General features: G+C 39.2%; 1 protein-coding gene across 4 annotated transcripts in view; it reads right to left on the bottom strand.

Moving 5' to 3' along the window:
* Positions 1–19,801, bottom strand: part of ptprub (protein tyrosine phosphatase receptor type Ub) — a 382,270-nt gene that overhangs the window by 108,834 nt on the left and 253,635 nt on the right. For all 4 annotated transcript variants that reach the window (XM_057833549.1, XM_057833551.1, XM_057833550.1 and 1 more), the window contains exons 9-12: positions 16,555–16,664; positions 11,757–11,958; positions 7,271–7,373; positions 6,907–7,180 (exon numbers count right to left, since the gene is read on the bottom strand). In XM_057833549.1, the coding sequence (XP_057689532.1) occupies positions 6,907–7,180; positions 7,271–7,373; positions 11,757–11,958; positions 16,555–16,664 (689 nt within the window). The remainder of the gene's footprint in view (positions 1–6,906; positions 7,181–7,270; positions 7,374–11,756; positions 11,959–16,554; positions 16,665–19,801) is intronic.

The following is a 19,801-nucleotide window of genomic DNA, read 5'->3' as shown; positions in this document are numbered from 1 at the left end:
GACAAAGAGGCAGGGAGCAACATATGCCACAATAAAGGCAAGCGTAGTGGTAAAGCTGTAAGAAGTTTTAATACAGCCAACCTAATCAAGCATTTAGCGAAATACCACAACAAACAATATGAGGAGTATTTTAAGAAAACCGAAAACAAAAAGGTCCTAACTTTTTATCTAAAATACTCCTAAATCGGCAAAATATTGACTTGAATCTATCTTCAAAACAGTTTTAAAACTTTCACATGTCGAAAGTAGACAGAAGGGAAATTATGGAATAACGGGAGCAATTTTAACAACTTTAACAGTTGATTCGCAAAATTAAATGAATTGAATGTAGATTAAAGCTGCTGATACAGAATGGGGACTTGAGTATTTTATTTACTGTTTTAAAATGTTAACTTGACACTGAAATAGTCGTTTATTTAAACCTGAGAGGCTTTTTATACAATTTTTGTAACTAATGCACGAAACATTAAAAGCATCTAATAGCTTGGGGAATTTGTGGGATTTTCCACTGAGGTTGTTGGTGTGTTTTGCTTTTTTAAGACAGTTTACAATATTATTTGCATGTTTTACTGACTGACTATGCCATTTCTGTTTGTTATTTATAATGTTTTGTGTTTGTCACTGAATAAACAGGTCAGTTTCTTGTTACCAACCGTTGTGTGTTATTCAAACTCACCTAATTCAGCTGGCTAGTTGTTATCAAGAGTACTAAAACCTTTTTCAACATGAGTCTGACAACTAAGTAAGGAGGCTAAATAACTTTAAACATTAACACGTGCTCAGAAAGATCGGTATCGGATCGGAAGTGCAAAAACCTGGATCGGGACATCCCTAACAGAAACCTGTGTCGGTTTCGCTGAATGTAAACAAATGTGGCGTTTCAGTCTCATACGAGAAATATATTTAACAAACTTTTCCAGCGTTATTTCGTTGTGTAAATGGATTTATAATGATCATAAAAATATGTAGACTATTTAAACATTGAGAAAACTTTTTTTTCTGCCAACGGGAAGAGATTAAAATAAATGTCAAATCCACTATCCGCTTGTTAGAACTGACACACAAATATAAAAGATATGAATGTTTATTGAATATCCATCTTAGTGTTGTTTAACTGGGAGAATTCGTTACAAAAGACAGGTTTTAATTTATCATTTTCGCATATATGCAAAGGCATCTCAAAAATGTGATTACACGAAACGCAACCAAGCATTGCGTCCCCGCATTTCCTCCTTCTCCTGAGTCCACAAAAATAAAACAGAATTTCGGGGGTGGGGAGTTTGGGCTCGTGCCTACTAATAAAACATAAAATTTTGGGGGGTTTTCGGGCTCGGGCCTGCAAATCAAGTTAATTGATCGGCGGGCCGGGTCGGGCTTTAATACCCGCGGGACGGTCTGGTCGGGCTGGATTTTTTAGGCCCAACCTAACTTCTAGCGTCATGTAATGTTAGCATACCGTACACCTATTCAGCCTGTGGTTCTCTATTGTATTTTAAATTGCCTTTTAAGATGACATGTCTGTTCTTGGCGCTGGATTCTATCAAATAAATTTCGCCCAAAAAATGCGACATACGCCGTTGCGACTTATATACAGTATGTTTTTTTCCTTTTCATTGCACATTTTTTTGGCTGGTGTGATTTATACTCAGGTGCAACTTATAGTCCAAAAAAATACGGTAATTCACTATGCTCTTAAGGACACTCCTGGCGACTACTCCACCCATTATTGTTCACACAGTAATATCAGAAGGTGGGTGGGGTACATGTATCTGTATGATGAGATTTGGACTTGATCATTTACTGTAAGTCTTGCTGGGAAAAAAAAAAATTCTTAGACAATGTTCTTTCATTCACCGCACCCACCAAAGGTGTACACCATTATTCACAGGCATGCATCCAAACATCATTTAGGAGTGTTTAATTTCAATAATGAACAATTTAAGTGTCACGGAAGAACAGTTGAACGTATTCACTTTAATTCATTTTGAAAATCAACTGGATATTTTATTCTGTAGCCTCATAGACCTTGCACTGCCGCGTGTGCTGCGTTACACCAGATGGTTGTATTTTTGTTGCAGCATCTGGCAAAAAAGAAGCCTTGCATATCTTCTCCGACCACCGGAGCAGCAACGGAATGGAGACACAATGTAAACGTGTGCTGTGTAACTACACACTTAGATTATAATGGTTGTGAATTTCATCCGATAGAGAATGTTTGTCAGTTCGGATGCATACCGTAACTGGTGTAACTCTCGATATTAAATCGTATCGCTTCCAAACCGAAACAAATCTTAATCAAACTGTTAGGGCTTTAAAGTTTTAGTATCAAATCGCAATCCGTGTGTTGTTGTTTTTTTTTTTGTTAATAACATGATCACCACCTGACACCTTGCTGGCAACCGGGACACATTGAATAAGGCGCTATAGGAACGGAAAAGTTAACTGTTGACAAAGGAGGCGTTAACATGGCGCAAAAGTGAATTACAATTTTTTTTCGTAACAAAAACAGCAAAATTTTCTAAAATTCAATTGGAGGTCGAAAATGAAGAAGTTTATGATGATAGTTCTATAATAGTACCCAGCGAGGAAAAGTTAGCTGCAAATTCAGACCGTCGAAATGATTCTGGTGAATCACTAGCCCAAGTGGGAGCAACGTACCGCTGACACCTGAGTCGAACAATGCAGCCCCGCACATTTGGTGTCTTCAAATAGGTAAGAAATGCTTGCATTGTAGCCATTAGGGGTGTGCCATCTTAGGCACCCCACGATTCGATTCATTTATGATTCAGGGTGCCACGATTCGATTTTTGAACGATGATCGCAATAATGGCGATGATCACGGTTATCGCGATCATCACGATTATCGATGCATCATGCAGTACTGATTAATAAAGTAGCCAAACAAATTCATGTCATTATTTATTTAAAATATCCTTATGATTCAATAGGAAAGATGGAAACATGCCCATACAACAAAAAGCTGCCCTTAAGCAGTTTTTTTTTTTTTTTTTTTTTTTTTTTTTAAACAAGAAAGTGCAAAAACATTAAATTTTTAAAGGGAGTACTTATTTCTCTCAACAATACAATAAAATTTACACTGGTGGAATGAATTCCACATTTTCTGGACACAAACTAAGTATCTTTAGAAAAAAAACTTCTATTAACCAATATACTTTGTTTTCACAGTGTTGCAGGTGGAAATCACAACTGCTCTTGACACCGCCACGCACACACTCATTACAGCGCTCGCACTTCTCTCCCCTCTCTCCAGCAACAACAGATTTCTGTACTATTTCACATGTTTGTAGTGTTAACGCTGTACTTAATCATGGTTTTGCGTGTTCTGCATGCCGCGCTAACTATTAACATCTCAAAAACAACAACAATAAAGGCTAAACAGTACAAGAGGGTGCGTGTCCTCACACACAGGTCTTAGCATCAAACTCAGGACATTTTTCAATTTAAATGCCTTAAAACTATAGCTGGACATCTGAAAGACAAGGAGCAACGAACTATCTCTCTTCCCCTCTCGCTCTAAAAAATAACTTGTAGCTTAGCCTATGCAATAACTTACCAGCTTGTGTGCCTGCCTGTCTCATACACAAATTTATTTTCCAGTCTTTAAAGGGATCCTCTATTTTTAAGACAAGTAATTCTTAAAAGATAAATGTTAGCATGAGTTATAAGAATTTGATATTAAGACCCCTCTTAATGTTTTTGTTTTAATAAAGTTTGTAAAGTTATTTTAAGTCATAGGTCGCCATTCTTGTTACGTCGCAGTGCGTGACGTCACTGGTCCCGTTGCCTAAATTCAGCGCGTCACTCGTTAGCTTTCCCAACATGTCGTCAGTTCTACCTTTCCTATTTGAACCAGATCTGAAAAGTGAAGAGCAGGACAGCACTGTCGGTCGTTCACAAGACGAGCTCCAGGGAAAAATGCGTGCAGCAAATACCTGATTAGACAAAAGTTGGGCAAAACTGGTGATGCTAGAGAGTCCTGTTGGGAATGGGAACTCCGGTTGGGATTGAGAGTGCATGCTGTTGGGATTCGGGAACTCCGGTTTTATTAGCAGATATTCAAGGTAAGCATATTGCGTTTTCAAACTTATCCCAATATAATTATGTAGATTGTTAGCATCCAGAGCTGTCGTGTGCTTTACATACAGTAAAGGCCAAAGAGGACACCTTGTGTAATCCAGGTCTTGTACATTGTAATGCGTGGTAGCTAGGATACGTGTATAAAAGTACCAGAAAGGGGAGAAGCTTCCACTTATGAACATTTATTCACAAAAAATAATATTTCCACCTTGACCACTCTTCACGCAGGAGCTCAGCAGTACGCAAACACACATTTCCTGACGAACTACAACATTGTTGTAAGGTCCACGTCAGAGTCACTGTCGTCACTGTAGCGTACCATAGTGCTTTAATTATTTAGTATGATTTGGGGAAAACTCCCACGAAGAATAGTCAACAAAAAAGATAGCAATACTAATCCAAATCCGCGTTTTTTACTCACTCGAAGATCCAGGAATTAGACCGATCCCACGGCAATATTGCAGCCGCAATCAGGCCGTTGATTCCACAAAATAGACTGATCCAAAAAGCCGCTGTGGGATCGACGAATAAAAAAAATAGATCCAAAAACATTATTGCAGACGCGATGGGACCGTCGGATCCAGAAAATAGACGGATCCCATACCTTACTGAGGATCCAGGAAAAATGTTCGGGCGCCAGTTGTATCGCGTGGTGGGTAGGATACATGCATACAGGGACCAAAAAGGGGGAGAAGCTTCCACTTATCCACATTTTTTCACTAAAAATAATAATTCCACCTTGACCACTCACTTCACTCCCCTTGTTTCCATTTGACTGGAAATTACATCCAAAAGCAGCACATCGTGGCATTTTACTTCGCGAGTTTAGGCAGCAATAAGCAATTATGAACACGCTACACATTTGGAAAGATACCAATTACGTCATCACTGCGAGCCCGCAAACCATGGCGCCAACTAACGGTCAAAATATGGACTAAATATTATAAAATATTGCCATTGATTTAACATTTTATGTGTTTCTAACAACATATTTTAGTACAAGAGAACAATTGTGGTTTATTAGAGCCTACATTTATTTAAGTTCAAGGATCACATTTAAAAAGGAGTAAATCTCTCTCCCAGTAACTAGGAGCATCCATCATAATGTTGTGCGTGCGTCCGTTAATTGTGTCCGGGCGGCAGACGTGTCTTGACTTTCGTTATGAACGAGCGGCTGTCATAAAGTGATGAGTGAAAATCATCGTTTTTTAACCTTTATGAACCGTAATCAAATCGTCACGTGTCGAATCGCGATGCATGTAATAATCGATTTCCTCTCCTCTAGTAGCCATATTACTGTTTGTTGTTGCTGTTGAGTTGCTGCTGTGCAGAGCGCTGTTGGATATTCATGTGCAATTTATTTTAGTGTTGTGAAAAGGGGATGTTGAACCGAGGCTTATTAGACCTTTTAGTTTTCAAGTGTGATTGTGCCATTGCACAGTCTAGCTCTCGGGATTTGCATACACACGGGTGCTTTTATTTCCAATACAAAAACTCCAGCCCACGCTGTAGGTGAAATAGAATGCTGTCTTTGTAGTAGCCTAGTAGTCGTATTTAAACTGCAGCATGCATCTGTACTGCCATTGTGCATGCCTTGTATGGAGAAAACGCGTGAGCATGAAGAAATTGGACGAAACAACTGTTTTTGGATGGGGGAAAAAAATAAAAGCAATCCTCAGCACCCCTTGCTGTAATCCAGCGCCCCTGGATGCAATCATTAAGTGACTGGTATAAATGTAGAGCTTGAAGGCCTTTTTTTTTTTTTTTTTTACATCTCACTTAGTTTTCTTCATGTTTGGTCCAAGCACAAGGATAAGCAAATCTCTTATTGGATTCCTTTTCTGATGTTAACACTGCTTGAAATAAATTACAATTGGCAGATGCACCATCCTCAACTATGCAACTCCATACTCATGTCCTTGCAGCACATACACAATGAATGAGTTCGCCAACAGCACACTGTGCATTAACAGGTGCAGTCTTAAACTGCATTCAGTAATATTATATAGTTAAAAATTATTTTTTTATGACAAAAGCATTGCAGTTAACATAGCCGTCATTCACTCACAAAGATCTAAAGGTGAAAATGATAGAAACTTTGCAGGAAAATATTAAGGCAGCCATGCTGTACCTCTGATCATCTGCACCTTGGCCTAATTACGGCTAAGTAATTACTTCGTCCAGGTTGCGGCTCCTGGTGTAATCGAATTTGGAAAGGTAAGGCCCCCTGGGTATCATAAGAAATTCTGGGTGAAGGGCATGGATGGGCAAACTTAACATTGTTCTTCTCAACCAAGAACAATTAAAACCATGTTTCTGAGTTCCCTGATTCTACGCACAACTGCTAAATGCGCAATTTACAAAGAGAGTAGAAATTAAGGACACATAAGATATGACTGAGCAGCGGAAATCTGATCAAATGACTCAACAAATAGGGGCAAGCATGTCACATAAAAGCCGGATGAAGATAAAGATGTTGTTTACTCACAGTAATTCTGGTTAATTACAACTTTTCTAGCCAAGAGTAACACATGCAAAGATAACCACAATTTCTGGCATGTTTAGTTTGCAGACAATCAAAGTGGTGGGAAATATACACATATCACACCAAAGTGTTAGTTCATATCTAACAGCCTTTTTTACAGAATAAATATTCTTTTAAAGGGTTGGGCGCTCAGACAGTGCCAGCTGTTATAGTGCTACATTAGCACAAAGAGATAATCATTAACACCGCTCATTGCTGGCTCCAATTTACTGTTTACTGACACCTACAGCAGGACAAACTGGTAGGAGTCGACAATCACTCACCCCTCTGAAGTTGCTCATAGCCTGGAAGTACACAAGGTAGCTTTTGCGTGGGTCTAAAGGTGTGTTCCAGTAGCCGTTGTAAGTATGATTGTCTCCCACAGTGAAAGGACTGGCCTCTGGCAGGCTGCTGGGTGGCAGCTCAGCGGTGTAGTAGTGCGGGGTGCCCCGGGCCAAGGCCTCGCCATGGGACATCGGAAGAGGGAAACACTCTTGAAGCCCCAACTCCCTCTTCACCTTTTTTACAGTCTCCTCCTCTACCACCACCTGGTACGTGCTGGGCACAAAAAGACAAGGGCATAACAATTATTCTGCATTAATGCTACAGAACAAAATTGTATCCTACCGTTTGTGATGATTTGCTCACCTGACAGGTGCGCCTCTACCTTGAGCGGGGCGCAACACTACTGTTATTGTGTTCTCAGTCTCACTCAAGGGGGAAGGTATATCTCCATAATCAAATGTTGGCGCTGAAAACAAACATTTTGATGGTTTACTTGGCTGTTTACACGAGTGCCAATTTCATAGAGTAAAACCTCAGGGAAAATAACGTTAGAAAATAGCGACGCTTTATAGAGGGGATGGCAAGTGGGACAAGGAAGTGTTCCACTAATGACGGAGGTCTGTGCTGAAGTTATTAGCTATTGGCAATTAAGTAATTCACAGCCATTGTCAGTGCTGGACATGAAATGCATTTGAACTGGGAGGGCTGGCATTGAATGATCATGTTTCAGTGCCATCGGCTGTGATTGATCATTGTCAGCCCTCCCAGTCAAAATGGATTGGCTGTCTATCGGCATCAATAGGTTCAATGAGTTAATTTATGAAATCACATGAGAACCAATAAAATAGTAGGTAGGTTGTTGATCTTTTTTTCAGTTATGTAAGTAGTAATACGACAATGTTTCTGAGAGGTGAATGGGAAAACAGTTAATTTTTAGGGCAACTGTGGTTCATCTATCCAATCAACGGCGGCCAATGAGTTAATAACTCCAGTTAGATATTTGTAGATCCCTATGCTGTACATGCAGTACCTCGAGCAGAGCCTCTAAATTTGAACACCCTGAGAGGAATTACTTGAGAAACTATCTCAGTGAGTATTAAAATCATGAAGGATTTTGTCACTACACAAAGTGAACCACTGCTTATCACTAAGAATAGGAACTTAATTTGACACAGTAAAACAGTACAGAGTGCAGCTCTTTTTTTATTAAATCATCATTCTGACTCTACGGTGGATTTATTTAAGGTCCAACGTGGGAATTTTATGTTCTCAACACGAAGAAATACGCATTCAAAGTCAAAGGCAGATTTCAAAGCATAGTTTCCTTAGTCATCATCCCATTAATATGTTTGGTCTGTTGCAGAACTGGTTCACCAGTGTGCCTAATAAAGTTAGCGGAATAAAACAGTGAAGGCCCATATCCTCATATTCAGCACATTGTTTGAGCTCCCCATCAAGTTTTCCTGGCCACGGGTCCAATTAAAAGTCATGGTCTTCAGGCTAAATTGATTGGGTTTTTCATTTAACAGGATTTGGCTTAAGTCATGCTCCTCCCTGGAGTTGTGGCAGCACATTTCACTTTAATATCACCACTCAATTAGCAAGGGAAGAGAGAGAAAACTATTCATGTAGAATAAATAATTACTATATTAAAAAACGTCCGGCTAATACCATGGCAGCCAGCTCTGACATAAATTAGGTTTGGGCATTAAAACAGGGGAAGTGGGTTGCTGGTCAGACATTTCCTTTCCTTGCCGATGTCTTGCCAGATAACTGAGCTTAGAATAAGAATATTGTAAACGTATGAACATGTGTGGATACAGAATGTCAAGTATACAGCTTGAACATGGTGACGTGTAGTAGTGGAAGGTTTTCAGTGATGCAAGTTGTCAAAAACAATTTGAGATTACAGTAGGTTACTCAGTTTAAATGGTTGGTTTTTCACTGAGAGCCAACAGAGGGAGTTAGGGATGATCTATAAAGACTTTTGGACACTTTGAACAAACTGGCTTTGTGCCACTGTTCCCTTGGACATGCAGCCAGTAGGCAGGGATTGTGCCTTAAATCTATAATTAAACAAAACGACCTCTCAGAACAGAGATTTCGGCAGTGTGAGCGAGACAGTGTTGCAGTGGCTACTCCTTGGGTATCTATGAGGTGCATCTCAATTCTTAAACACAAATGTAGCTTTGAAAGGAGAAACAAAGAGCAAGGCTAGATTGCCATCATCGTAAATAAGAGTCGATTTTCTCAACTATGGCAATCTGCTCCCAAGAACATACTTATTCCTTAAATAACTTTAAACAGAGTCCTCTTGGTGGTGTTTTTCCACAAGATAATTATGAGGACAACAAAATGACAGCCTTACACAGTACTATGCCTGTGAAATATATCATTTATAATCTGGGAGTATTGTTTCTAGTACAAGATGAAATATAACATTTCTAAATAGAAATCTTAATTGTAAATTGCAGTGGGTGGAGTCTGGTGGTGTACCTGAATGCTGTACTGATAAAGAGTGACAGTAGAAAGATTTCAATACAAAGTTTCAAATGACTAAGATGCACTAAGATGATTTATTAACCAGGTTTTTATAGGGTGACCCCCCCCCCCCCTTAAAAAAACAAAAGTGATGGAAGAGAAAATATTTTATTTAGAGTAATTGAAACCTTAGTACATGCCATTTAAGAAACAATATAGGAATTTTTAATTTTCTAAAAATGACATTAAATAAATTATATGACATCCTCCTGTGTGAATGCATTCTTGAAATCTGCTTTTGATATTCCTCATTGATTCCTCATCTGTAATTCATCCTGAATTCACCATGGTTACTAACATAACACATTGTTTACTTGCTCAAGGTCACTGTCTCGCAGTTCTGCCACTTGCTCATGTCTGCCAGTATACAAAAATTCTTGGTTTTTCAACCGTGCTCATCATCAGATTTCAAAAAGAGACCATTTGCTCATTTGAGTTTACTTTCACTTTTAATGTTTTGTTGAGAACACTGTCAACTGCGGCAGACAATAGGTGTGTTGTACAAGTTATGGAAAAAAAAGATAAAAACCCTGACGAAGCTCTCGATGTAACCACAATAATAATTGTAACCTTAACTTATAAAAACGTGTGAATAAAGGTCGGAGGAGGACCGTGGAGATCGTAGACATTCTACGGCTGTATTGTTGAGCCACTTCACTGATGGGTACCCCACGCACATATTTTTCTATCATTTCCATCTTCATTTCAATGGTAAGCGTCACCTTTTTCCTTGTCTCCTGTATCAACCTTTTTGGAACCGTTGTTGATTTCTCTCACAAGAAAATCAGCCCTGCATCCATCTGCGGTGCTGTCATGTCGTCGTATTTCGAGCATGTTGTGGGATGTCGAAACAAATGGTGACTCAAATTTTACGTCAGATGTCAAAAAGTTCGTGTGTCGAAGCAATCGTATGTCGAGGTACTACTTTGTTATTATTATATTGGTACCTTTACTTACAACATGAATTGGTTCTGAAGGAATGTCTCGTTACCCAAAAATTCCATAAGTAGAGACACGTTTTACATGTAAATGCTCTAATCCGTTCGAAGTACTACTGAAACGCCACATTAAATTTTAGAATCGGGGTAAAAATCGGAATAAAACAACAGCCCGAATACATTTGAATCATTCCATATACCTAAACTAATCATTAATACCTGTAATGAAGTAGATAATACAACATAATGCATAGGAAAAAGTATATAAATATATCTCTTACCTTTCGAGTGAGGCAATGTACTCTTTCACGAGACCGATGGTGCCTATCGCCTAACTCCCTCTTCGTCATACAAAAACATTAGGGGTTTTGTGCTCTAATGTGCTACTAATGTAGTAAACCCTCTGTGGGCTTAAAAAAAAACTCTTCGTGAGACAAAAACGTAAATGGACTTGTGCTCTTTTGGCTCAGATGTCGACCCGCTAAACGACAACGTGCCTGTAAACATCATCATACTGCAACACCCAGATTGAAATGTCAACAACAGTAGGCCAATAGGAGAGAAGAATACTATTACGGAAGCATAATGGAAAAGATTATGACCAATAAGGCAGCAGGATCTTATGGCGCGACATTTAAAAGCAGAAAGCAAGAAGTACATATGTATCTTTTACAGTATTGTATAGTATTTTTGCCTCTAAATTTCTTTCTTAACAAGAGGCAATATTTTCTCATTTAGGTGTTTCGTAACCTGAAAATTACGTTTGTAGAGACGTTCGTTAGTAAAGGTACCTTGTATTATCATTATTTTGGGGAGGAGAGGAGAGAATTGTTACATATTTATTTATTTCACATATTACTTAAATTTGAAGGTGATTTGTTCTAATAAAAATATAATATAAAATATTTTTCACATTTCATAAAAAATCATTTTGTGAATCGAACCGTGAGTCAAAAATCGTGATATGAATCACATCATGAATTTTTGTATCGTTACAGCCCTAATGTGCAGATTTGTAGACATTTAATTTGGAGACATTTCACGACATCACCTTTAGTGATGGTTTGAACCCTCAGGTTTTTGTTTAACTCATTAGGCATAATTTTCCAGACTGGCTTGGATCTACTACACATGAAGCAAAATATTAATTCATTGGTGTTCAATGTCTATAAATACAATTCTGAGTAGCTAATTTTATTATCCTTCTCTGTTGCTAATAAATCTGCTTTTTATAGCTATGTTGAAACTAGCCAACTGTTTTAAAAGCGATGCCTTGTGATTCAGTTCCAAATAAATAATTATACTATGTTTGTGGACAGATGGTCCACACTGACATATCGGTAAAGATGGAACCTAGTGTAAAACAATACCTGAGATGTTTGTGGTGATTTCAGTGAGGGCTGTCTGGCCAAAACCCTTTCCTGTACGGGCTCTAACAGAGATCAAGTAGGTTGTTCCTGGGTGAAGGTTGGAAAACATGTGATAGGTCTCATTCTTTAGCTTGGATACAGTTCTTCTTGGTCCTGGGACGTTGATGCCGGGATCAGACGACTCGATGCTCTGGTAACTGATCTATAGACCAATGAAAAGAGAATATATTTTTAAAAGTTATTGGTAGTGGAAAAAATAGAAAAACTTGACATAATGAAAATAATTGAATTCTTTGTGCCATATATAAAAGACCTCACAGTTTAAGTGGACTACAAGTGTGCCGGCCTTTAATAATAATCATTACAGTCCATTAAAAAAACCTCTGACATTGCTAAGTATTAGAGTAAGTAAGAGTTCACTTTTTCAAAGTTTTTCTTTGAGGGCTTATTTGCCTCATTTCCACAGTACAGTACTCTTGAGTGAATTACTAATTATACACCGACAGAGTGGAGGACTAAATGTGATGTGGCAGCAATCAGACAATTATGACCATATATTGAGCTTTATGAGGTCTCTGGCGCACACATGCATGCATGCAAAACACATGTAATTGTAAAGTGAATACGTTAAATACTCAAAGGAATTATTAATTATCCTTTCACGCATTAACCACTTTCTCCCCTCTTGCATACACTATCAAAAGTATTTAAGGGAAAAGTGACAATTAATGTTAATTTACCCATTTCATTAGTTTGTTTTAGTTAATATCACTATTTGTGATATTTCTTTTGGGGGTTTTTTAACATTCATGTGATGTTACTATAGTTAAATGTCTGGATCAGATTAAGTGGATTTACATGATTGCCTATGGGAAAAGCAGATTTAGTTTTTGGATGATTCAGTTTTGCTTAAACTCTTTAAGGATTAATCAGATCGGAAATGTTCACTGCACACAGTTTCGTCTTAGAGACTCAGGCAGAATGGACAATGGTTTCGTCCCAGTAAAATAAACAGCATTCCTTTCCTGTATAAATCATTTACAACGAGCTGAGGGAAATCAAGCCAACAACCACCTTAACTTCATGTTAACACACAAATCCTATTTAATAATATATTTGAAGGGAACATTGAGGCTACGTCTACACTAGGACAGATAATTTTCCCAAGGATTTTTTGCCGACTATTTTTATACCAGTCCACACTTCGTTTAAGGTGCGTTTAAGGCCCCCCCGCCCGCTTCTGCAAGCTATGCCTGCATTTGCGCAAACTACTCATGCATAGAAAGGAGAAGCTTCATGTGTTACGTCATCGCCTGCACGGTTTACCTCAGAACCGGAAAATCATTACTCGCCGGTGTTCTGTCAAAATTTGCTCCCTTATAAAATTTTGCTCCCAAAGCGATTGTGGCGGTGAAAAAGCCCTCTTTTACATTCAGTTGGACTCTGTATGTTATCCAGATGTGCTAAATTAACTAGTTAAATAATAAACATACATGTGCAACACGAAAATAGCGCAAATTAATGCTTAACAACACGGCAAAGTCGTTACCAGTGATAGAGCTGGGTGAAGTTGTTGTGTGCAGCCAACATGGTAGGATGTGTCTGAGAACATTTCTACATGTCCTTTCATGATCAACCTTAAGTAAATATTCCTTTCTTTAAAGAAAGTTTGTAGCGTTTGCTTTGGAATCGCTGCAGTCGCAGCCATTTTTAACGTTACGCACATGTGCAGAACCGCAAAGTAACAATTTTTGATGGGTTGCAGAATTTGTCAGAACACCGGCGGGAAATTTGCAACACCTAGACATTAGTCGGGAACTCCGTTTTGTGATCACTGTTTTTTTCGTGATTGCAATTGAATGCATCATGTGGGAGCGAGAGTGGGTAAAGAGAGGGCACGCTTGGCTTTTATGAGCAGTCGGCGAGTTGTGATTGAAATTAATCTTTACAAAAAATTGAAAGCCTGACATCGTCACTTAGGATGTTACAATGGATGCTCAGTTACGCTCTCAATGCTTGAAAAATAAAAAACAGAAACATGGTGTGGCCCTGCGTATATTTCCTGGAAGTGGAAACTGCAGCAAGGAGGGCTTGTGCATAACAGTGGCGCTTCTGGAAGTGGCGACAGTTTTTACAGGCGGAAATGTCATCAAAAACAAATGGATCTAGCGCCTCTGTGACTTGGGGTACCACGCAGTTCATTTTTTGGGGTTTAATTTTCCTCTGCGTATTTTCATATACTCCACTTCAGCTGGCATTGTGTTGGGAGGGGCCAGCCCCTGCTGCTGGCTGATTGATGAACTAATCCGCAATGGGAGGACCACAAATGGGCACTTAATTGAAGTATATGATGTGTGAATGCATGATCAGCTCATCACAGCTCGTTCAAGTTTGCTGTGGAAGACAAAAGAGGGGCAGGAATGCCAAGTCGTGATCGTCCGCCTCCATTGTTTACAATGCCGTCATGCCGCACTAAAAGTGGCGATGGCATGCTCCATTGATGTCACTTCGTTAGTATCCAATTGTTGAACGGGGACAGCTGTCCATATTAAGCCTTGGGTAATATTACCCGCCTACATTATCCGTGTAGCAACCAATCCGGACAAGTGGTATACTAGTGTGGCTGACAAGCCGTATCGTCTAACTAATTACATGTTTAAGGCCATTATCCGTCCTAGTGTAGACGTAGCCTGAGAGAATAGCCGGAAAAGCTTGGTACGCTTCCTGATGCCCTGCAAGTAAACACTAGGGATGTCTCATTCACATATTTTTGCACCTGAGTCCGAGTCACCTGATTTTGAGAATCTGCCGATACCAAGTCCCGATCCCATACTGAAAAAAAACATTTTCTTTTTTTAAACAAAAGTTCCAAACATGTACAGTAACTGTACTGCTTACAGTACTTCCTCTTCGACTTTTTCTGGTGGTGTTGCAGAGTACTAAACATATATATTTTTGTTTCTTTTGGCAATGCAGTTGTATTTCTGTATTATTTCGATACTTTTTAGCTCTAAAAAAAAATGGATATACATTTTTAAAATTAAAAACCCAATCCTTTTTGCCCAATTCCGATCCTCTGAAGAATGGACCGATCAGTCGATTTCCGATCACGCGTTCGGATCAGGGACATCCTTAGTAAACACCCAAACAAAATTATGCTCAGCAAGATGGTCTAAAGCAGGAGTGTTAAACTTGCGGCCCAGAGGCCGCTTCCGACCTGCAAAGGGGTCCAATCTGGCCAATCTGTTCTGCCTGACAGGCACCTTTTAACTCATTCACACTGTACATACAGAATCACATTATTTTGACATTGGCGCCGTAAAACCTTGAAATTTTGATCAAGTGTGTGCACTACTGAAACTGATGAGTTTTGTATCCACAGTCATATTCGTTCATTCACTCCCCCACAGTCAATATGGCGCCGTCAATGGCAGCCAATTAATTAACAAGATAATGACCCCAAAATGCCCCAAAACCAACAGAAAGTGAGACAAAATAGGACTAATGAAACGGAAGCAGTTCAGATATGTTCAAAAATCAATAGGAAATGAAAAAAATTGCACAAAGTGACCCATAAGTACCCTAACATTACAAGGAAGTGACGCAAAGTTAACTCATTGCCTGCCATTGACAACGATAAATTCCAAATTCACTTAAACTTGGAGGATAGGCTGTGGATGCTCATCTTTCAGTGCAATTGACAGTGCTAGACATCCAATAGACGTCTACCGTTGTCAATGGCATCCTGTGATTTAACTTATTAGGCCAAAAATAAACCGGTCCGACTCACATGAGATCTAATTGCCATGAATGTGGCCCACGTACCAACCTGAGTTTCTCACCCCTGGTGTACAGCATAACACATGCCTGTCATCTCATGTTTCGTCTATTAATGAGGCTAGCTGTAAGCTTATTCTTCAAGACAAATTTCATGATCTAGTGTGTTCAGTGTCAGTGAAAGGGCATTCAGGTTGCTTGAACTTATTTTGTAGTTTTGCACTTTAATAAAACATTGATCACTTATCCTCAATAGGGTGGGCTGAAGGCCACTGTATATACTTTGGGCGAGAAGGGGGGTAGCCTCCACCTGGGATAGGTTACCAGCCATCCACAGAGTCATATAGGAAAACAAAAATTCACATTTACACCGAAAGACAATTTAGAGTATTAAAGATTAGAAGATGCACACAGAACCACACAGGAAGACAGGATTGAGCCCTTCATCCCACCACTGTGAGTCAATAAGTTAACCAGTCAGACACAATGCCACTGTTTGATTTCCAGTTGTTGAAAATATCCATTTTTCTCTGCTGTTGTTTCTGAAGGATTTTGAATGAATTCCTAATTGTAGATTGTTTGGGGTGTTTGACATTAGCAGTTCTACTCAGTTTGTGTTTGGGAAAAGGTAATTTTGTCTCTCATCTACAATATGTCAGGCGTTTAATTCTTGTGGCTGCAAAATGTGCAATAATAGATAAGTCTCTGTTACCAGTTGCAGCTGATCAGTCAAGCATTGTGTTCCTCTAAATGAAGCCACATGCATGTGAGAGATACCGACTATGGAAGAGGTTGGAGTGTCATGAACAGGTCCAGAAACAGAGAGAATAGAGCCAGGGAAAAAAGGATTAGATAAAATTGTGTTCTGTAACTTAAGCTGCAGGCACTGGTACATCCAATGGCTTGTTAAATATTTTAAAGAACAGCCTTTTCGTTTAAGACTACCAACAACAAAAAACAAAATCAGCATCACAGGATTTTACCCCTGAGTTTAGCTTAACATTTGCTTTTCAATACTCACCTCATACTGGGTAATAAGGCCATTGGGCTCTAGGGGCTCCTCCCACTTCAGGAAGATCATGTCATCTAGTGGGGTGAAGGTGAGCGACTCTGGTGCTATGCCTCCTGGGACTGTAAGACATTGTCATAAGAGAAGCTGAGACTCTTATTCATTCTCAAGTTTGTGTGTATGTGTGTGTGTGTGTGTGTGTGTGTGTGGGGGGGGGGGGGGGGGGTGCTTTCTCGGTGTGCCCACTACAGTAAAGGGTAGAGGTGTGCAAAATTTCCGATTCTTAGATTATTCGCGATTCGGCCGTGGAAGATTCGAGAACAATTCACAAACATCCAAATTCCGATTATTGAAATATGCCAAGTAAAGCAGAAGTACGACACACTCAGCGCGCCGCGCGGTCTTCGGTACGCAATTAGGGACGGAGCGAGAGTAGCTAAACATCATGCTTCTCATTACCCGGCCCCTCGGGTAACGCCAATGCTCAACTCACAGCTCTAGCTTAACTCATGCCACGAGATAAAAAAAAAAAAAAAAACAACATACCTGACTGCTGCCGAAAAGCTGCTACAAGCCACATTATGTTACGGTAGATATCATTTACATAGGACTAGATGCATTATAGCTTCGGTATCGTTACCAGCACATCTACAAAAAACTAGATGCGGGCGTTAGTAACGGCCGCCATCTTAAAGCAGTACACTTCCCTGCAAGGCTGTTGTTGCGAACCTTCCAAGCGAACCTAATTAACTTTTTATCTAAAATACTCCTAAATCGGTAAAATATTGACTTGAATCTATCTTTAAAATAGTTTTAAAACTTTTACATGTTGAAAGTAGACAAAAGAGAAATTATGGAATAACAGGAGCAATTTTAACAACTTTAACGGTTGATTCACAACATTAAATTAATTGAAAGTACTTTAAAGCTGCTGATATAGAATGGGGACTGGAGTTTTTTATTTACTGTTATTTTTGTATATTTGTTTACTGCTATATGTTAACTTGATACTGAAATAGTAGTTTGGTTTAGCCTGAGAGGATTTTTGAACAATTTTGGAACTAATGTACAAAACAAATTTTAAAAAAAAGAGTGGGGTGCATCAATAATCGTTTTATAATCGAATCGGAGCCTCTGAATCGTAATCGTAATCGAATCGTTAGGTGCCCAAAGATTCCCAGCTCTAGTAAAGGGATTATGTTGTATCATTTGGGCTAAATAGCTAAATAAGTGTTTAGTTAATATGTTACGTTAGCAAACACTGATTTAGCCCATGTTCTCCATTTTATTTTTTTTACTGTAATGTACGTATAATGTTTGTTCTTGGTCTCTGCTTGATATTAATTTCCCTCTAAAATGCGACTTAAAGTATACTCCAGTGCGACTTACAGTACATGTTTTTTTACCACTTCATGATGCATTTTTGCTTTTGGTTAGTGTGATTCAGATCGGTCACCGTGGGTGGGATATAGGAGACGCCCCCCTACATCCCACCCACGGTGATGGACTTATCCCAAAAAAGGCTTGTGCTCCCCTATTCAAAGATCAAAGTTGTTAAACCACCTTGTTTTTAGCGTGACCGAAAATCATCAACACCCAACCCCATCAGCACAATTTCATACACATATATTTCATATGCCCCCCCCAAAGGTTCACCTCTGGTGATGAGCCTGGTGTGACTCACCCCGGAAATACAACAGGTACGTCTATGGCGCGTCAGCATTGCCGCCGTGTCAACGCAGTGAAAGGCAGCCATTAAAGTCAAGCATCGTGTGCACACAGTCGCAGTGCGGTAGCGTTTTGGAGGTGTCCTAGAAGGGGTTCAACGCGTCACACTCGAAACGAATGACAGTTTATCAAATGACGAGGGATGCGACTCTCCTGAGCAGTGGTGTTACCAGGATGCCAGGTGTGGGTGGGCATTAGTCTTACCTGGGAGGCCAAAAAAAAAAAACCTACAATGCTCAAGTAGGTCGAAATCCAGCGTAGGGCTATTGCACCTTAAAACATGTTTTGTTTTCTCCTTGAGAGAACTGTTTTTGTGATTTGTTCTAAACAAATAAAAGTTGATTTGATTTTTTTTACTTAGAACACATCCATAACTGACCAGTATGGACATGCAGGTGACAATGTTTTTTTTAGGTAACATATTGTGGTTCCTCGGTTTTATTATTATTATTATTATTATAGTTATTCTCTGCCCGCAGCCCCTTTGAGCTCAATTTGACACCCTTAGAATGCTTCAAAATGCACTAAATTCGACAGCCAGGTCAAGACAGGAGCAATCTTCAATACCGTGTAAAGACAGATTCCAAATACACTATGTAGCACCCTCTAGCAGTCATTCTTTGTCCCGCTGACGCTTTGAGCCCTACTTTGATCCCCTCAGAGTGCTTCAAAACTGACCATTTCCGCGTGCAATTTCTGCGTGGCACTTTGACTTGAGAAAATTAATAAATATTTGAAAACCGTTCATTACAAAAAAAAAAACTCCATTGAGGTGTTTCTTTTGTAAAATACATGTTAAAATCTTTGTCATTGCGATAGTTTTTCTCTTTGATTTCTTTTTCTTCTTTCTTTCAGAAAGAAAGCTGACCAATACGCGTGGTCTGAAAGGAAAATTGATGTATTATTATCTTTAAATACCAGCTACTCTCGCGCGATCTTTCAATCCTTGCGTGAACCGATCGAGCCGCTCCACAGACGCTCTGCTCATAAAACGTGTATTGTGTAAATTGGGGGCGAGCGTCAGTGGTGTATTGACGCGCCGCCAATGTTGACATGCCACAGACGTACCTGGTGTATTACAGGGGTTATACTCAGGAGTGACTTAGTCCGAAAAATACAGAATGTAAAAAATAAATAAATAGCAAGCATTTGTGTCAAGTTCCCTAGAAATGTTATAGTTGAACTATACAGTAAATACCATTATCTACTTGTTAACTTAGCAATAAATTTTCATGAATGTCAATGGTAGCATTTGCAAACTCGGTCCCCTAATAATATTTATCTCTCAATGAAAAAGAAGTGAATGATGAAAAGAGGCCCATTTTCGAGAATTATGTTGACTGACCTTGAGTTAGAAGCAGTCAAGTCAAGTCAAGTGAAACTCCAGACTGCTATCTTCTTATCAAGAGTATCCTAATATTTAATTCATTAATTATTGTCTTATCACGTCTACAGAAAAAAACATGTTTTTTCTCCATCGCAGTTGTTTCATTCCAGCTGTTTAGTAGCAAAATTTTATCCTTGTTTACAT

The sequence above is a fragment of the Corythoichthys intestinalis genome, chromosome 4 (assembly GCF_030265065.1).
Source record: "Corythoichthys intestinalis isolate RoL2023-P3 chromosome 4, ASM3026506v1, whole genome shotgun sequence".
Classification (NCBI taxonomy): domain Eukaryota; kingdom Metazoa; phylum Chordata; class Actinopteri; order Syngnathiformes; family Syngnathidae; genus Corythoichthys; species Corythoichthys intestinalis.
The sequence above is the reverse complement of the archived record's forward strand: the minus strand, read 5'-3'. Positions and strand labels throughout refer to the sequence as shown.